Source organism: Gekko japonicus, unplaced genomic scaffold, assembly GCF_001447785.1.
Source record: "Gekko japonicus isolate JY-2015 unplaced genomic scaffold, Gekko_japonicus_V1.1 scaffold686, whole genome shotgun sequence".
In the NCBI taxonomy this organism is placed as follows: Eukaryota; Metazoa; Chordata; class Lepidosauria; order Squamata; family Gekkonidae; genus Gekko; species Gekko japonicus.
In genome coordinates this window covers 1,552,970-1,573,405 of record NW_015168671.1, presented here as the reverse complement: position 1 = coordinate 1,573,405, position 20,436 = coordinate 1,552,970, and the positions used below count along the sequence as shown (strand labels likewise).

The 20,436-nt window shown below is 41.7% G+C and overlaps 1 protein-coding gene across 1 annotated transcript in view; it reads right to left on the bottom strand.

Moving 5' to 3' along the window:
* Positions 1–11,548: 11,548 nt before the first annotated feature.
* ATP2B1 (ATPase, Ca++ transporting, plasma membrane 1) overlaps positions 11,549–20,436 on the bottom strand; it is a 124,843-nt gene continuing 115,955 nt past the window's right edge. The window contains 4 exon segments of the mRNA XM_015415355.1: positions 11,549–12,958; positions 18,823–18,909; positions 19,218–19,400; positions 19,803–19,910. Of these exon segments, the coding sequence (XP_015270841.1) occupies positions 12,644–12,958; positions 18,823–18,909; positions 19,218–19,400; positions 19,803–19,910 (693 nt within the window). The 3' untranslated portion in view covers positions 11,549–12,643.

The window sequence follows — 20,436 nt, the reverse complement described above, 5'->3', positions numbered from 1 at the left end:
GGGAAGCTTGGAAACTATTTAAAACTACGATCCTCGAAGCTCAGAAAAAATATGATCTGCAGGTTAGGAAAGGCACAAATAGGTATAGGAAAAAGCCTGCATGGTTAACAAACAAAGTAATGGAAGCTGTAAAAGGTAAAAAGGATTCCTTTAAGCAATGGAAAGCTAGTCACAGTGAGACTGATAAAACGGATCATATAGCAAAAAACATAAAGACCAACAATAAAAATTGCTTCAAATACATTAGAAGCAGGAAACCAGCCAGGGAGGCAGTAGGGCCCTTGGATGACCAGGAATAAAAGGAGTACTGAAGGATGATAGGGAAATGGCTGAGACGCTAAATGCATTTTTTGCCTCAGTCTTCACTTTGAGAGATGAGAAGTGCTTGCCCACTCCAGAACCGCTGATTTCAGGAGGGGTGTTGAAAGACCTGAGTCAGATTGAGGTGATGAGAGAGGAGGTCCTAAAACTGACAACTTAATGTCTTCACTGTGGAAGATGAGAAGTGCTTGCCCACTCCAGAACCGCTGATTTCAGGAGGGGTGTTGAAAGACCTGAGTCAGATTGAGGTGATGAGAGAGGAGGTCCTAAAACTGACAACTTAAAAACTTATAAATCAGCAGGCCCAGATGGCATACATCCGAGAGTTCTGAAAGAACTCAAATGTGAACTTGTGGATCTCCTGACAAAAATATGTAATCTTTCCTTAAAATCTGCCTCCATTCCTGAGGACTGGAAGGTCGCTAATGTGCTAATGTCACTCCCATCTTTAAAAAGGTTTCCAGAGGAGATCCGGGAAATTACAGGCCAGTCAGTCTGACGTTAATACCAGGTAAATTGGTGGAAATCATTAAGAATTAGTAGGCACATATATGAACAAAACCTATTGAGGCAGACTCAGCATGGGTTCTGTAAGGGAAGATCTTGTCTCACTAACCTGTTAGTGTTCTTTGAGGGGGTGAACAAACATGTGGACAAGGAGGATCCAATAGATATTGTTTACCTTGACTTCCAGAAAGCTTTTGATAAAGTTCCTAATCAAAGGCTCCTAAGTAAGCTCAAAAATCATGGGCTAAAAGGACAAGTCCTTTTATGGATCAAAAACTGGCTAATTAATAGAAAACAGAGAGTGAGTATATATGGGTAATTTTCTCAGTGGAGGGTGGTAAGCAGTGGGGTACCGCAGGGATCAGTACTTGGTCCACTGCTTTTTAACTTATTCATTAATGATTTGGAAGTTATCAGTGAAGTGGCTAAATTTGTGGATGATACGAAGTTGTTCAGGGTGGTGAAAACCAGTGAGGATTGTGAGGCACTCCAAAGGGATCTGTTGAGGATGGGCGAGTGGGTGTCAGCATGGCAAATGGGGTTCAATGTTGAGACAGTGTGCGACTGCAATAAAAAAGGCCAACGCTGTGCTGGGCATTATTAGAAAGGGAATTGAAAACAAATCAGCCAGTACCATAATGCCCCTGTATAAATCAATGTTGCGACCTCATTTGGAGTACTGCGTACAGTTTTGGTCACCACACCTCAAAAAGGATATTATAGCATTGGAAAAAGTGCAGAAAAGGGCAACTAGAATGATAAAAGTGTTGGAACACTTTCCCTATGAGGAAAGGTTAAAGCACTTAGGGCTCTTTAGCTTGGAGAAACGACGACTGAGGGGAGACATGATTGAGGTTTATAAAATTATGCATGCGATAGAGCAGGTAGAGAAAGAGGTACTTTTCTCCCTTTCTCACAATACAAGAACTCGTGGGCACTCAATGAAATTGCTGAGCGGTCTGGTTAGAACGGATAAAAGGAAGTACTTCTTCACCCAAAGAGTGATTAACACATGGAATTTACTGCCACATGAAGTGGTGGCGGCTACAAGCATGGACGGCTTCAAAAGGGAATTAGATAAGCATATGGAGCAGAGGTCCATCAGTGGCTATTAGCCACAAGGTAAAGATAGGGGCTGTGGGGCAAGTGATGCTGTCTTCCTGGTGCTTGGGGGGGTCAACAGTGGGATGGCTTCTAATGTCCTGGCCCCACTGGTGGACCTCCTGATGGTATTTCTGGCCACTGTGTGACACAGAGTGTTGGACTGGATGTTCTTATGTAATGTTCTGTTATGTTCTGTTATGTTCTTAAGAAGAAGAGATTGGATTTATACCCCGCCCTTCACTACCCAAAAGTGTCTCAAAGCGGCTTACAAATGCCTTTCCCTTCCCCTCCCCACAACAGACACCCTGTGAGGTAGGTGGGACTGAGAGAGCTCTTGACAGAAACTGCTTTTTCAAGAACAGCTCTTATCAGAACTATGGCTTGCCCAAGGTCATCCAGCCAGGTGCAAGTGGAGGAGTGGGGAATCAAACCTGGTTCTCCCAGATTAGAGTCCGCGCACTTAACCACTACACCAAACCGGCTCTCAAAGCTGGTTCACTGCCCACCAGTGAGCAAAAAACGGGCCTTTTTTTGACTCATTGGTTGCAAAAAGGTCCATCTGAAGGTAACCTCACTATTTGAAGACTGCCTGTAGGTATTTGTCCTGCACTGACCATTCATAGCTGGACACAAAACCCTGCTGAGCCTGTCAGCTGCACAATTTTGATTGCCTGTTATATGGATAGCCCTGAGGGTGCAGCCCTATGATGCTGAATTGCCACCTCCCAGACCACTATGGCCTCTGAACACAATACTCTCGAGCCTGTTCCACTCTGCTTGTTCAGACAGAACATAGTTGTTGTATTGTTGGTTTGAACCAGCACCCTCTTGTCCCACAAAGTATTTGTGAAAGAGGTAAGGGCAAAGCGCACTGCACACAGTTCTAAGATATTTATACAAATTCTGTCCTGAAAAATTGATCCGCGCCTTTGCACAGAGAAACTCCCACAGTCCGCACCCCACCCCTCCAGGGAAGCATCAGTAGTAAGGGCAGTATGAGGCACCCAAAAGTCAAATGGAACACCCCCCAAAAAAGGTTGTAGGGCATGGCCCACCAGCAGAAGAACCTAAGAATGAATCTGGAGATTGACAGGTGATGGCCTGGAGTGTGCTTGTAAGGGTCAAAACATCTAAGAAACCAGTTTTGCAACAATCTCATGTGGAGCCTGGTGTTATAGGTAACCACAGTAGTAGAGCCCATTAGGCCCATGAGGTGTTGGATGGCCTGAAAGGATTGCTAGCGCTTGAGCATAAAAGTGTGTATAGTCGCCATAATCATCATACCCGTCCTTGGGGGAAAAGGCTCATACTCTTAAGAGTGTCTAGAGTGGCCCCAATGAAGTGGACCTGCTGAGAGACCTGCTCTTGAGAGAGCAGCAACTGACCCAAGGTCATCCAGCTGGCTGCATGTGGAGGAGTGGTGAATCAAACTCGGTTCTTCAGATTAGAGTCTGCCACTCTTAACCACTACACCAAACTGGAAGAGCAGTGGTACACCACCATGAATGCCTCCATAACACAATGGCGGATGCCATACACTGAGCTGATGCATCTGCAACTTGTCTCCCAGTGCTGATCTCCTGCTCGAACAATCTGAGTGCTTCTTCTGACTGAATAAGCCTTGCCAGCATATGGGATTCCTCCAGCAGGGCATCCAAATACTGTGAGACTTGCTCCCAAAGAAAGAGCTGATAGTCCCCCTTAATGGCTTAGCAATTCGAAATATGGAACATGAGGGCAGCTGAAGAGTAAGATTCTTGATCGAGCACATCAAGGTGCCTGCTTTATCTGAAGGCATGGTATGCTGATCTTGCCTTTGCCTGGATTGCATCTCTTCTGGAATGATAGAGGAGGGTGGAGGATGGGTGGTCAAAAACTCACAGGTGTCCAATTTTTCTTGCACCAGTTCTCCAGTTTATGTGATGTTGTGGGTATTGATGCCAGCTACTGCCAGATAGGTACCATCAGATCAGTTAAGCTCCCAAGGACAGGAAAAGCCACAATCTCGGGAGAATCTGCATAAAGGCAGCTAAGTATCTTATCCCGTGGTTTGTTGTCCATGGTCAAGACATCAGTATCCAGAGCCTCAGCCATTCTTAACATTTGTTCCCCATAGAGGTGAAGGTCCTCATTTGGTGAGATAGGAGTGGGATTGCCTATCCTGTCATCAGATGAAGGTTCCAACTGCCCCTTGGAACTGTAATAGACAGCACTGGACTCGTCTTCTTCAAGCTTGAATCCTCAGTCGAAGGAGGCACAGAAGGAGAGAACTGCCATTCAAAACCCCTGAATTCAGTTGGGGGGTGAGCCTGTGAAGGAGGTTCCGAGAAGGGTCTCTGAGCATACGAACCTGACAATTCCTGCAGGTAGCCTGAGGACATATAATATGGTGGCCTGGGTCAATATGTCTGTGGCCAGAGCGTGGGTTTTGCAACTTCGGGGACTGGCTGATGTTCCTGAACCATCTAGCATGTCTGGACCAACTTGGGCTCAGACACCAACAACTCAGAATGAATCAAGGGGATCCTTGGTGGTAATAACATCATCTCATCAGACTGCTTAGAGGCCAAAGAAGAGGTGTGCCTTTGTTTCGTGGATGAGCTCTTAGGCTTCTCCTTGTGCTTCAACTTCCATTTCAATTTTTTAGCAGGTGGTTCCAAAGTGTCAAGACCTGGAACCAACCCGACAGGTGAAGGCGGACATTGCTTTGAACTCAAGGACAAAACCGCTGGAATCAGCATTTGGAGATCAGAATGTTGTCATTTGGAGGAGGAAACCAATGGAACTGACCAAACTAACAAAGGCAGATTGGCAATCAGAACCATTGGAACTGAGCGAGTAGACAGCACTATCTGTTGGTCTGAAAAGGTTGATTTTGAGGGAGCCAAGGTGGTAAGGGCTGTCTGCCACAGTGAGGCTTTCAGACAAAAGGCTCTATCTGACCTCACTTTTGTGGGGAAATCTTGACAGATTTTGCATGCTCCAACATTATGCATTGGGAGTGTCCATTGTTGTGCATCATCTTGGTAGCTCAGTGAGTGCACTTCTTAAACAGCATCTTGACCGACATAGCTGCTGGGTATTGTTGGACTAAGCCACCACCAGAAACAAACCTCCAGGTGGTGGGAAGGGGGGAGTAGGTCAGCGAAAGCTACCTCACCCACGATGAAGAAACAGTCTTCAAAGAGATCAAGTTGGAGAAAAAGGGAAAAAGAACCTCTGAGATTCAGTGAAGCTAAGGAGCTCCTATCGCAGCAGTGGCAAAGGAGGCAAAGGAGGGGGAGCATGACTCTGGAGCATGTGACGGTTTGAGTGGAGAAAAACGTTGTGTTGCTTGGGGGGAGGGGCACTCCCCCTTGGTTATAAGGAAGCCAAAATTCCTATCTGTGGCTGGCTTGCGTATGCGCAATCCCAATGTGGGGCTGCACTAAAGAGGTTAATCTACTGTCCTCATGAAGAGAGCATATGGTGCCTTTTTGGTTTATGAATTGATGTGGGCCTTCCTCTAGTTACTTTTAAAGCTAAAATACATGATTGGGTAGCATTGGGGGTAATGGTTTGCAACTCCCTAGAATTCTGGGTCTATTTTGGATTTTGCTTATAGAAAATTGCAGCTTTTCTTCCTAAATATGTCTAATAGCATAGTTTTATAAGCCAGTTATAAATGATGTATTCTGTGTTGTTAAAGCAGTAAAATTTGATAAGCAAACAAGTATACATGGATTTTCTGTTTCCTTTAACCCCCTTCCCCCCAAAAAACAGGATAAGACACTTTCCCCCCCTATGGCTTCAATATTTCTGGATATTTTATCTCTCTACTTCTAATTGTATACTTTCACCCAAGTTTTCATAGCTGCAGCACCCATGATCTGTCACATTATTGTGGATGTTCCTCCATCATGCAGGAGGAGCTTCTCAAGGGCATGGGAAGGCAACAGCAGGAAAGCTCCATTATACATGTAATTTATTGGATCCAACCTACTAATTGCTAATAAGTCCTTCAAAGCTAAAAGGTGAGCACAGACACAACAGCTATGATGTTCTCTAGAATCCCATGGGCATTTCAAACAGGTGTATTTCAGACTGATATGTACAGGCAATAAAATCAAAGAAACACTTGGTGACCTGAAGAGGGCCTTCAGGACCTGAAGAGCAACAATGGCAGACCACAGGTATAGAAGCTGACAGTGTGTGCTCTGGAGCTTCCTGGAAGGCTTATGAAGCAGTAGTGACAACAACAAAGAAATATTATTTCTCTGTTACCACTAAACCAGCTAGTTCATTATGATCCCCAACTGTTTAAGGTATCTCGGTATTGGCTGACCTGAATTCGAGCCTTTATTGTCTCAGGAACAGATAATCAATTGTGATGCTTTGGTAAAGTTATTTGCTGATAAAAATTTCTCAAGTACACTCGGATTTGGATGCTGGTTGTAACATAGCCCAGATAGAAGGTATGTCTAATGCATTGACCCATTTTAACCTGGTGACCATGATAAATGTTGACAGGATCTTAGGAGAATCTGTGAAAACCACCACTTGTGCTCTGTATCCTAGAACATCTTGACTACTGAAATCACATAGATATCACATTAACAAGCTTTTGGGGTCCAGCATAGCTCATTACTGGCCAAGGTTGCCTTTCCTTGGCAATCCAGAGATTCACCCACTGCTTAAAAAAAATCACTACAGAATAATGTGGTCAGTTATCTGTTTTTTATTTGCCCTTCCTGAGCAAGGTGATTGAGTGAACAGAGGCAGACCACCTGCAGATCTTTTTAGATAACTCATCTGCTCTGCAACCCAGAGCCAGTTTGGTGTGAGAGCCAGTTTGGTGTAGTGGTTAAGTGTGCGGACTCTAATCTGGGAGAACCGGGTTTGATTCCCCCACTCCTCCACTTGCTCCTGCTGATGTGACCTTGGGTCAGTCACAAGCTCTGGCACAGCTGTCCTTGAAAAAGAGCAGTTTGTGTCAGAGTTCTCTCAGCCCCACCCACCTCACAGGGTGTCTGTTGTGGGGAGGGGAAGGGAAAGGCGTTTGTAAGCCGCTCTGAGACTCCAAGTGAAGGGCGGGGGATAAATCCAATCTCTTCTCTTCTTCTTCAGTCTGGTTTGAGGTTGGGCTATGGGACAGAGATAGCTCTAGTGGTCTTAGTTCAAGATTTCTGTCTGAATGTAGACAAAGGCCATGCCTTTCTTGCTCCTAGTGGACTGATCTGCAGCCTTTGATACAGTGGATCATGCCACCTTGTTGAGACATTTGTAGGCAGACATTTGGTTCAAATAATTCCTCACAAATCAGTCTCAAGGGGTTGCTACTGGAGGCTAGGTTTCATCAGTGTGGGACTTGTCCTATGGGGTTCCTCATGGCACAGTACTATTCAATCTCTAGGAGAAATCATTTATAGTTTTGGAACTGGGTATCATCAGTATGCTGATGACACTCAGCTCCATAAGCTTTCTATTCAAAGCTCCATGTGTGGTGCAGTAGAGATCTTGAGCTGCCAGGCTGTTTCGATTAAATTATTTAAAAATAACAAATTGAAACAGAATCCTGAACAGACAGAGGTAATGCTGGTTGGGAAGGCTAAGATGTTGAAGGACACTGTACTTTCCACTGTCAGAGGGGTTCAGTGGTACATTGCTTAGTTTGTTATACAGGACCCAGCATTACTATTGGAGAAGCAAGTTGATATAGCTGCTAAAATGTTTTGTTCCAGTTTCGTTTGGCCTGGAAGATGTCCTCCCTATCCTAACTTGGCAGATCTAGCCACCTGGATCCATGTCAGAATAACACTGAGACTAGACTACTGTAATGCACTCTACATGAGTCTGCCCTTGAAGCCAACTTGAAGACTCCAGTTGGTACAAAATCCCATGGCTTAGTATCAGAAACTAGGTGGAGCATGCATAGTGCACCTTTTCTGTAAGTCACTCCATCAGCTGCCTATCAGTTACTGGGTTCAATTCAAGGTACTAGTTATCACATACAAAACCCAAACATGGCCCTGGACTTTGGATCTGCAAGGTTGCCTCTCCTATGTTCTGCCACAACAGGGCCTGCAAATGGGCAAGACGATCAATAGCCCATTCTCAGGAAGGCTCCTGTGCTTCTGTCATTTCACAACTTATGTAAAACAGGATTGTTCAGGAGAGCAACTCTATAAAGGTAATAGGGCTATAGTGTCGCACAATGGTTCATAAAGGCACTTTCAAAGGAAAAGGGACTGTAGATTACACTGTATATAGGATGTATTACCTGTTTGCTCTATGTGTCATCCTGCTGCCACTGCATTGTTTCCTACTGATTAATACTGTTTTTCTGCATTCAAGCTGCACATCTTTGAGCTGTTTATGTTCTTGACCATTCAGGTTATATCCCTTTTTCATAGAGAGAAACAAAACTTGGCTCAGCAGTCACAGCAGAGGTAAATCAGATTAATGAATACAGCATACTGTAGGGAAGGCACCATACGATTCTAGGGTTTACATTTTCATAATCATACTAGCGTGACTAGGCCATGGGATGCAATGACACAACACTCAACTGGCATCATTTCTTCCTTGAGCATTCCTTCCTTTGCTACGTATATCCCAAGTATTAATTTGTGATAAGCATCTCTGCTTATCTATTTTACAAATATCTTCTGTTTTTAAATCCAGTGATGGCATAGATACTTAATGGGAAAGAGGATTATTGCAGAAGACAATACCTGGAATGATCTTATACTCCAGGTTTCTAAGATGTGAACTTGCCCTTTTCAATTGAAAAGAACAACACTTGATGCCTTTTCATTTTTACTGCCAAGTGTAAGTGTGCACTCTATTGACTGGAACAAAAACCTGACTAGCGTCACAGGAAGGGGAAGCTTTCTAAATGAATAATACACTGACCTGTCTTGAATGAAAATCTCCTTAACGGAGGATTTCAGTGACATTTCCATTCTAGACACTTAAGGGATGGTATGATTAACAATTACAGAGTGTGTGATCATCTGCTATTATTGACCAGATGAGACCATGCTAATTTCTTCAACAGTATATCAGACCCAGCATCTCAAAACTGGTGCTGCAGTGACTATACATCCAGTCATTGACAGTCTGCTCCTTCCAGGCATAAACCAGAACACTACTTGCACAAACTGTTTATATACACTGGTAGGCAGCCGGACAAAGCTAATGAAGTAGGAGTTTGGAAAAAATGTACACAAGATACAATGTGCTGAAGACAGGCTATAGCATAAGTACATGATCTACTATTACAGAGCCAAAACTTAAGATTCTATACACACTCATAACTGCACCAAGGAGCAGCTTCATCCTAAACATCTTGCTGTTCTGCATAATCATAGGGAGATATTCCAAATTCTGCACTTGCCACCCAGCTGTAGGAAATTAACAGAACCACTGTAACATCAGAACAACAATAATAGGAATGATCAGAAGACTTGTAAAAGCAAGTCACCCACATGTCTGGTTCTATGTTAAGTTCTGCATTTCTATGTCTATATACCTAAACCAGAAGAAATTAACAAAACAAGTATGGACATTAATATGGAGATGAGTTTCAAAGATATAAGGCTAAAGGGAAACAGGAAGAGACACATAAAGTACATGAATAGTGGCAAATGAACAAGAACCTGATTACAAACCCATTTTGGAAAAAACAGATATTAACCAGAACCAAGGCTTTTGGTAATAAATTCACAATATCCTGTGGCTATAAATTCACAAGCCCTGTGGGATTAACTGCTCTGGGAATACAGAGTTGGTGTTTTATTACCTTATTTGAGCCCTTCCACTCAACCCATGGCTTTAAGGTTTACATTCAGTAAGTGCTAGTTTAGTATGAGCAACCAAACATTATCCAATCAATAAAGTTCATATACACATGTAATTCTAAAAAAAATGCAGAGCAGGCTGCTTATGTAAAACAAAGTTATGTATTTCAAATAAAATACTCTTCCAAAAATTTCAATCCCCATTCAGAGACAGATAAACAGCACATTTATTTATTTAAGTTACAATGAGCAAGGTAAGTACACCTTACAACCAGAAAAAGCAATATGGGGTGCTCAGCAATTGAAAAGCAGTAATTATTGTTTTGATAACTCTTTCATGATGCCATGTTCTGTTGCTTTCACAGTAGAAAAGTGTTAGAACAAGTATTCCTGATTGTGGGTTTCACTTACACTTGTTATTAAGACTCAATGTACTGCTGGTCAACAGAATTTTTTTAAAAAAAGAATAATTTGTACACAAAAGTCTACATTTATGTTTCCTCCAAAGGTCTGAAATGTAGAATTCACAGTAGATTTTGACATTCAAATGCAGTCATGACTACTATTAAGACAGAAGAAAAAAACCCTGCAAGTTTGTGTTCAAATTTCAAGGTAAATTTAACAAAAGTATTAGCACACTGATTTTCAAAGCTGGATAGTTTCAACAGTTAAGATCCACTCGTTTCTGTATGTTGCAGGCACTCCTTGCCTACCTATAAATGTGCTTAGTTTCTCAAAATACAGTTCTTCCCAATTAGAGTGAGTAGCTGACAGTGAGACACAGTGCATAAAAACCTTAAGGATGGCTTGTTATTGCCCACTGAAGCATGGCTCAATCACTACAATCTTAAGTAGTAGCTTTTGACAACTATGTGTCTGAATCATGTGTTACCTCTCTGGAACAGTGCCTCGTATTTGAGTTAAATTCTACACTCTATGGATGCAATCTTTCCATTATTGCCCTTTCCCCAGCAGTTCTTTATTGACCCCCAAAAGGTTAATACTGGAGGTCACAGAAGTGCAGTAAGGAGTGGGAACAGTTCACCACTATATTGTGTCCGCAGGACATAACAATATTTTAATGGTGCATTTTCCCCTTCTCCTTTGCTAACCTAGTTTCCCCAGAACTTTTCTCCTCCAATTTGGGCAAGTCAAGGCCTAACTTAGCAGCTAAAATACATTCTAGTTTCCCTTGTGAGAAAGGCACAGCTCTTACAAAAGGACCTTAAAATAAACAAAGATCATTCCCTGGGTGTCTTCAGCCATGGCTCAGTACACAAAGGAGCTACTGTTGATGCTCTTTCACTTTTCCTCTTGGCAGTACTTTCAAACTATTTATTTGAACTAAGTTTCTTCAACATTCTTATTCCTCATTTGGCTCCCTTGGCAAAAGAAAAGTATCTAGTAACCTTAGGAAGAGAAAGGTTAAAAAAACAGAGAAAAGGAGGAATTAACTGTAAAGACAGTGGCTTTTAAGAAGTTAGTTTGCAGATCCTCATGAGTGAACATTATTAATTTTGTTGTTTTTGGCCCCCAGAAAATTGTTTACAAGGATCATCAGTATCTGCCATTTGAATACAAGTCCAATTAGTGATTTTAAAAAAACCTAGTCAAAAATATCTTTATAGGTCAACAATTTTTGCTATTAAGTCCTTTAGCCTGGATAAGGTCTCCCAGCCTGAACTACTGCAAACATTCCATTTTATCAATGAGAAAATGGAAAATTGCGATATTTACTAAATGTCCACACAAAATGAACCCTCCAAACTTAAAGCAATATTTGTAAGTTCTTAACATTGTAAAGGTACAGAGTCCTGCAAAAACCATTGGTGCATATTTATTTTAATAAAAAGGGCTGATTTATTTTTTTACAAATGAATTTCAAAACAAAAGAAAACATGTATGCTACCTATTCATAAGGTTCCAAATGCCAACAGCCTTCATGCTGTAAGGATACTAGATCAGAAAAATAAACAGCTCCACTCACAGTTCACCAAGACAGCACTAAGCTACTGTGTTTAGACAAAAACCAAAAGGACTAAGGTTCTGATGTATTTTGATTTAATCCATTTTGCCTGAGATAACAAAAGTATTTCAAGCAAGTTCCATCACATTGTCCTGCATTAAACAATCCTCTACTAAATTTTGAACAGAAGTTATTCATCAAGTTTCTCATTTTTTAAAAATTTAACAGTTGTTTCAAAACCATTAAGTAGTAAATGTTTAAGAAACTAATTAGGACAGAGGCCATAACTTCATTAGAACACCACTGCTCATGGTTTTTACAAAGCATTAGTGTTACCTATTTGGCTATTAGTAGTAGCAATTTTATCTACAATATTTAACAGGGTAAATTGCAGGCAAAAATTTAGTACAGTTTCAATAGAAACACCCTTTTCCTGAAAATACAGCAGTATTTGATGGACTAATTTTTTTCTTCTGCGTCATTTATAAGGAAGCTTCCCATCTACGAACAGGAACAAAAAGTATCTACAAACCTTGTAAACAGATCTGTATCATTTATAAACATAAATAATCCAAATTATTAACAGCCAACAACAGAAATTAAAGTTATCAATTCAGTGATCCAGGGCTCCCTCGCCCTTCCCAGCCCTCTCTTCAAAAAGGAACGAGAAACTAAAGCTCTGCTTAACGCATTCATAAGGGCCATTCTTAAGTACAGCTGATGATCCACAGGTCACTTATGCCAAGTTACTGTTTATCTGTCAATTATTCCCCCCTCCCCAAAGCACCCTCAAGTCTGGCAGAAAGCTCTTTTTAAAAAAATAAATCTACATTCGTACAAGTGTGTATCTTCTTGTTGAAGTCCAAGACAAGAATATCTTCTTGCCCATCACAATGAGTAGAAGACCCAAGTTTCAATTTGTTTCTTTACAATGCAGCTAATGTGTTAAACATTCAGCTTACAATCAGAGTGATGTTTCCAAACTATGTAGTGGGCTCCCTGGGGATGAAGAGGTAGCAGACTTGTTCAAGTCTGTTGTAAGATGAATTCCACTGTCAACTGCATTGTTATTTTTGTTGGGAGAGGGTGGAAGAGGAGTTGAGTTGCGTTTTGTTGGCGCATCATCTTCAGCATCAGTATCATCAATAAGGGGAATATGAGTCTCAGAATCTTCTATTCTAAACTCTGGATGCGTCATAAAGTTGTGGATTGAACTTCTTGACTCAGGTTTTTCTAAACCTTCATATAAAGAACTACGAAATGCGTTCACCACTCGGATCTGTAAATACGAAAAGAAGACCAAGGTTAGTATACAGCAGGCTTACAATCAGTGGAACATGGTTTTATGAGTTTGAATCCACAAACAGCTAAACATGAGTGAACTGAATTTGTATGTAATGCAGTGGAACTTGCAATAAACTGTAAGAAAAATGAACAGCATTTCAGTTTAGCCCTATCAGGCTAGAGTAGGAATAAAAATGAAAAAATGGAGAGCTCTACAAAATTTAATACTACACTTAAATTAACACAGATTGTTTTCTGTTTAAAAAGCCAATCTGAAAAAGCATTGCTTGATTTAGTTAACTGGATAAAAATTGTTAGTTTTTGCAACACAAAGGAGGGGGTAATTTTATAAACCCGAGTAGATTATTTTCCCCTAATGCTGTGCATTAAGATGCTTCCAACTATAAAAAGCAAAGCAAACAAAGTATCAAAAGGTTGCATTTTTCTCCATTATCATGCAAAAACAACTCTACAGCTATAAATATTTGAGTATACACCACACAGAAAATACTTTCATAGTAATGTATGTCACCCCACCAAGGATCTGTGGCATCAAGAAGAAATACAAAATAATATTTTATCTGTAAGATACAGATGTTTGCTGTCCTCTATCTGCACACTGTGAGGTAAAACATTTGTCACATGCTTATGTACTAAAATGAAAACAAAGTAGAAACATACATGAAACAGTTATGCAGACAGCAGATTCTCATACTAATGGAAACCTTCATAAACTCAAACAATGGAGAAATTAATTTCTGCAGAACTGAAAAAAGGCAACACAGCAACTATTGAGATTCTGTATATGTGGTGGTACACAGCAGATGACCATTTGTTTTCTATGGCCAAGAGAAGCAACTCAGTTTATCAAAAGAGTTGAAAATCAGTATATTTCAGTATGCTGAATGAAGCTGCCATTATGTTAATACAGTTCATCTAGCCCAACACCTCCTTTACCACAGAGGCTATATGAGACCAATTGTCCGGTGACAGAGAGGGAAGGAGGAAGGTAGAGTGATCACACCATCATACAGCTACTCCAGGATTGGTTCACAGTTGCCCCATCTAATTCTGCTTTCCCACTACCCAGTCAGAGGAACTAAACACTCCTTATGTTCTGTAGTATCCAAGTTCAGTGTTTTAAAATTCTGATCTCTCCCCTCACCCAGCTCCCATTTCATCAGGTCATTTATTTTATGGTTTCAAATTGAAGTGTTTTTTAACATGAACGTCTTGCATTTAATGAAGGTTGAAAACCTCTTTGGAGACGTAGGTTGAAAATCAGTACACATAATAATAGAGATATTTTATATCATAATTTGCTTGTGGAAATTTCATAAGGGTTAGGAGATTTTATTTGAAACAATTCTCTTACTAAATCATAGCCTTTCCCTCCTCCAGTAGCACAATTTCATAGAATGAGATCCCATAGAAACATTCCATTAAAATTTCACTTTACTCCTCAGAAAAGAGCCTTCCCCTAGCACAAGGCTCTGTTGATTCAGGGGAAGGTTACTTTCTGTGGAGGAAAAACTTCCACTAGTGGAATCTGATGCACAATCTCAGATTTATAGTATCAGAGAAAATACAAGCAGGGGACCTACAAATATTTGTGGGGGGCATCTCATTTCCCCCTCTCCAACTATTTCCTCCGTGTCTTCTCTGAAAGTCTACATAGCCTTCCCCCCTTTTTCTGCTTCTTTCCCATCCAACAGCCAACTTACCTTTAATGCTGCTTCCTTGTATTCAGCTTTCCCTCCCCCTGGCAGCCTCTACCCAGGAAAACTATGGCTCAGTTATGTGGTGCTGGCCATCAGCCCAGTTGTATGGTGAGGAACCTGCAAGGACTTGCAGGGGATCTCATTTCCCCCGTTCCCAGGATTTTCTCTCTTCTCTGAAACCCCTCATAAGCCTATATCCTTTTTGCTTCCTTTTCTCCTTCCCATCCACCAGCCAACATACATTTATCTGCCCCTCACATTCAGCTTCTCCTCTTCCCCTGATAGGAAAACTATAGCTAAGCTGTGTGATGTTGGTCACTGAGATGGACCCAGCTGTATGGTGGGAAACCCAAAAGACTTGCAGGGAGCACTTCACTTTCCTCTGAATCCCCCTTTCCCATGCTATTTACTCTTTCTCTTCTCCTGGCAACTCCCATATCCTCCTTTCCCTGCTTCCCTCTTACCCACTAACCAACCTACCTTCTGCCTGCCCCCCACAGTTACATTTATTTATTTAATTTATACTCTGCCTTTCTCCGCAATGGGGACTCAAAGTCACTTTATCATTCTCGTGTCCTTCATTTTATCATCACAACAATGCTGTAAGGTAGGTTAAGCTGAAAATAGAGTGACTGGACCAGGGGTCTTTTGGGGCCGGAGCGCTGCTCCGGCAGCCCAGGAGCTGGCATGTGGCAAGCCCTGCCCCCAGCTCCAAAGCGCTGGGGCTGGGGGGAGGCCTGAAGAGCCATGCTGCTGGGTCCCCCGGGCCTGCGTCAAAGTGCTGGGGCCGGGGGAAGCCCGGAGAGCCCTGCAGCCGGGTCCCCCGGGCCCACGCAGGAGCCAGGGGAAGCCTGGAGAGCCCCGCAGCTGGGTCTCCCGGGCCCACGCTGAAGCGGTAAGTAAGGGATCCACGGGGGTGGGGGTGGTGGGGGCTTGATGGGGGGTGGTAGAGCCTCCCTCCCCCATCTCTTTGCCATCTTTCCCTCCTTTCCTTTTCTTTCCCTCCTTCCTTCCTCTCTTTTCCTCCTCTCCTTCTCTTTCTTCTTTCATTCCCTCCTTCTTCCCTTCTCTCTTTCTTTTCTTCTCTTTTTACCCCCTCTTTCCTTCCTTCTTTCCTTCTCTCTACTCTCTCTCTCTTTCCTTCTTCTGTGGCCCAACTCTAGTGAGAAGGGGTTTAAACTTTAAACCCCTTCTCTCTTCACTCCCCCCCCCGCAGGCCAGCTGGGGAAGGGAAGGCTTTTGAAGATGCCTCACCCCTTTGCTCCCCCTTGTGACATCACTTCTGGTGATGTCAGGGTGTGTGGCATATGCTAATAGCCTAGTAGCTCATTAGCATACCATATGCTAATGAGCTCCTGCAGCTCTTTTTCTATGAAAAGACCCCTGGACTGGACCAAGGTCACTCAGTGAGTTCACATGATGCAGCGGTGATTAGAACCTGGGTCTCCCAGATCCCAGTCAGAATCTTTTGCCATTATGCCCCACTGGCTTTCATGAGGCAGCTGCTGTTGAACAGCAGCAACCAGCCAGTCCTGGTCTTGATGAATCCTCCCTTAAAGACCAGAACAGGCCTACGAGGGGACACGTCCCCCCCCCCTTTACTGACATATACCAAATTTTGAAGGTTGGCAGCACTGTGTAGCTGCCTAATGATGTCCACTGAGGGAATTCATTTCTTAAAGTTTGCAATTATTTATTTTGTGGGGGATTAACCCCCCACCCCCATATATATATAGATAGATAAAGATTTTTCTGCAAACCTTGTTTTTCAGGTTTGGGGAAAGATCTCTGTCTGTTCATGGCCCCAGTCTCCAGATTTAAGTATCCACAGAACTGGCAATGCTGAGGCTTAACTATATTGGCAGCCTGATCATTGCCAAATGCAGGTTAACTGTACCATTCCTTGGAAACACTTTGTTAAACTGACAATTCATAGTATAGAAACAGTATTAATATTTGCACTTGCTATTCTGTTATACATGAATTTGACAATAATGAAACAGCCTTTAATTATTAATGGACCATGATAACATACAAGAAAAATGCTCAAGACAAAAAGATGCGCAGTTCTAAACACACTAATCGTACTAGAAACATGAAACTTATGCAATCTCCTAGAACCGCATATGCAGTGGTACAGGTGACCCTAGTTCAAGTGCAAGATCTGGGGGGGACGGGGACTGCAAATTACTTCTTATAAGAATGACTGCTTACAGAAGGCATCTTTGAACCCAACCTGATGTATCAAAGAGGTGGGGCTTGCAACAATAGTGTCCCATAGTAAGCAGCAGAGAAACATCTGTAGGGACTATCAGCTATGCTCCTGCAGAGTGCAGGGGGTTGGACTAGATGACCTGCAAGGTCCCTTCGAAATGTAACATTCTGATTCTATGATCTGCTTGCACATCTCCATTTTAAGAGACTATGGATGAAATCCTAAGAACACTTTCCTGAGACTAAGCTCTACTGAATAAAAATAGGACTTATGTCCACGTAGACCTGCTTAGGATTTCTCCCTACAGTGCCTATAATATGTAAATCTTATCTGATCTAGGGAAACAAGACTAGTTTATAGGTAAGGGACTTGTCAAGTGATATTCCTAATGCTTACATATGTACTTAGTATTACACCCTGGTTGTGTACTTAGTATTACATCCTAGTTAGATGACATGCTGTGGTTGCTGTTACCAACCTTGTGTCCTAACTTGGTCAATAGAAAGGTTGGCATATAAAAATTTCAAACAAACCAGAATTAACAGATGCCCCCCCCAATATTATGATAGTGCTAAGTGGCAGACAAATATTGGCAGGCTATTTTTAAAATGTTAAGCAAAATATTGACATACAGTTCTATGCAATCGAATATCGGACCTGTAAGAGCCTATAAAGAACAGTGTGAAGAGAGCACAAATTCTCAAGGTCTATTTATTAAGAACTGCCAGCCATTTATTTTCTACAGGATTAAAATTAAACCTGAAGAAAATTCACATTTAGAAATAATGTGCCTTCCCCGTTCAGGAAAAATGTGGAAGTTTTAAGGTTTAAGGTTAATTTAAAAGATTCTACAGTAATTGTGCCATTTCTCCACAAATATTTGTAATCCTAATTTATGTATTTTCAATTACGCATTCTGATTCTAATCACTACAGAGGATTAACACAGAAAGCTCTCTTGTGGAAAAATAAGCTAGAAGAAAAGTTACTTAAATTGTTAAAGCAACAACAACAACCAAGGACAATAACGCTAGCACTTTATGTCATCAATTGGTTGCAGTACTGTTTTAATGTGTTTTAATCGTTTTATTGTAATTTATGTATTGTTTTATGTAAGCCACCCTGAGCCGGTCTCGGCTGGGAGGGCGGGGTAAAAACCTGACTATATAAATAAATAAATAATTAAATCAACCAAGAGAAGTTCAAGTACTATTGGCAAAAGGACTTAGAAAGAAATGTCCAACTAATGAACTTTTGGAGTTAAAAGCACCACATAGAAGTTGTTTAGAAAGTTAACAGCGTCCTACAACTTTGCATTAAGCCTGAAACACAGGCAAACTAAATAACTGTTGTCTCTGCAATAAAAGAATGCAGTCAAGATTTCAAGCCAAATGTCTAATTTGTAAATTTCAGATACTGTACAAATTATATTTGAAGTTCTATTTCCAATTTGTAAACATCTTAAAGTCACCTCCTTATGTTGGGCCAATTTGTAACTTCTCAAATTATATTGTATAGCTTCTTGCAAACAGTTACAAATAAAGGCATATACTCAAATATTTATCACAGTTATTTCTAATTCCAGTTGCTTTGTTTCTTTAATTTCCCCTCTGTGCAAGAGCAAAGGCACAATATATGCAGGCTCACAGCATTCACTGTAAATCTTTGCTGCAACTGTTCCACCTGTGTTGTAGCCCTCAAAGAAAAAAAGGGGGTGGGTTTGAGGACTCCCATTTTGTGAGAAAAAAATGAGAAGCTTTAACGATGAATTTAAAGACTAGAGGAGAAAATGAGAAACGTTAGGTGTGCGGATCAGGAAATGTTAAATTCATGCACTTAGGAACACACACTCACACCCCACAGTAGTAGAAGCAGTAGTAGTAGAGGAAAACACTACATGTGTAGGGGTAGAAATATTTGTTACATCATGATGCTGGCTGGCGATGGAAGGTTGCCGCCTTAGAGCCCCCTGAATGGAAGTTCCACTCTGGAAAGCATTCACTACATCCATCTGCAAGGAATCAGAGATTGTGACAGCTTGCTCAGCAAGAGAGAGAGAGAACAAGAGAAAGGACCATCCCATCTATAACACATAAAAAAGTAAAGAAAAAAGGCACTTTTATAGAGCAGATAAAGAGGCAAAAGAGGCATTCAAAGATGAAGTGAAGAAGGCGCTTGAGGCATTAGGATCATCCATTTCCCCATGTAGGGAACATTCATACAGTTTATGACTAACCCCCCCCCCCCGGAACTGAGAGCAATGGGAAGATTCATAACCCCTTCAACCCACACTGTCTCCTACCTTTTACAAGACCATACCTGAGTCTGTATTCTGTTTAGGCCCCTAAACCACAAGATCTGACCACGTCGGAGTTCTCTTTCAGCATGATCAATCTCCTCGACATCTTCTGCTAGTTCTTCTTCTGGAATCTCCTCCTTCTGTGTTCCATGGCCAGCTTCCTTTAGAAATTTTAAATGGCTGGTTGGAATTGTTGATATTAACTATGGGCAATTGAGAAAAAAAGAAAAGCTCAAACTTCACACAATCTGGATTTAGGAATTCTGTCAAATACAATTCCAAATAAATGAGTACAGATTTATCCACAAAACTTTATAACAAAGCTACTGAAGAAATTGTAAGGCCATAGAAAGCCAGCCAGGATTGCAAGAACACATTAGCAGATGCAATAAAGGCATACAACTAGTACTTGGCAACAGGCAGCAGTAGAAAAGACATGCCAATAAGACTGCCTTTCCCAGAGTTGTTTGAAAATTCAAAATGGAAGTAATACAGCATGGAATAAGTTGCTTACAATGGAAAAATTACAGTATATGACTAAATAAATGTATAGAACACTCACATTGTGCAATTCACTTGCTAAAAATGCAGATATTACAACTTACCTGGCCCCAAAGTAGTGTTCCCATTCCTAGAAAAATTGACCATAGCCATTGTTCTACTGTAAGTTCTGAGCAACTGAAAGGCTTTCCACCGAACTGCACTATAAGTATCTGTTAAAAGAAATTAACCAGGGTTTGTTGGCTACTAAACAATACACAATTTAGGAGCTCACTTCCAAGTTAGCAAATGCAGCTGCTTACATATATCTAGACTTGCAATACCTATGAATGCAATTGCTCCCCGTTTTTAAATTTTAAGTTGCCAGTATATGAAGCTGTCCACAGAATCAAAGCTTTATTTACCCTAGAAATATTGCTTGTGTGGAGTCTGGTTTTGGCGTTCGCCATGGCGGTCTCCTCTCCTGATCCTCTGGGAGAGGACTGCCAGAGCCAGCGGTACGGAGGGGGCATGAGTGTCCGCGCCACCCCTGGAATCTCTGTAGGAGGTTCCTAGACATGGGGGGTAAGAAAGCTCTTCCTCCGGCTATCCTGCCGGCGAAGGGGGGCTTTTCCAATGCCCCGAAGGTCCTGCCACGGAGCGTCCTGAATGGGAAGTAGAAGCGCACACCGGAGCAAGCGTTTGGTGGCAGAGTGATTTGCAAAGTAAAGCAGATCCAGTGTTGAAATGTGAGTTGGA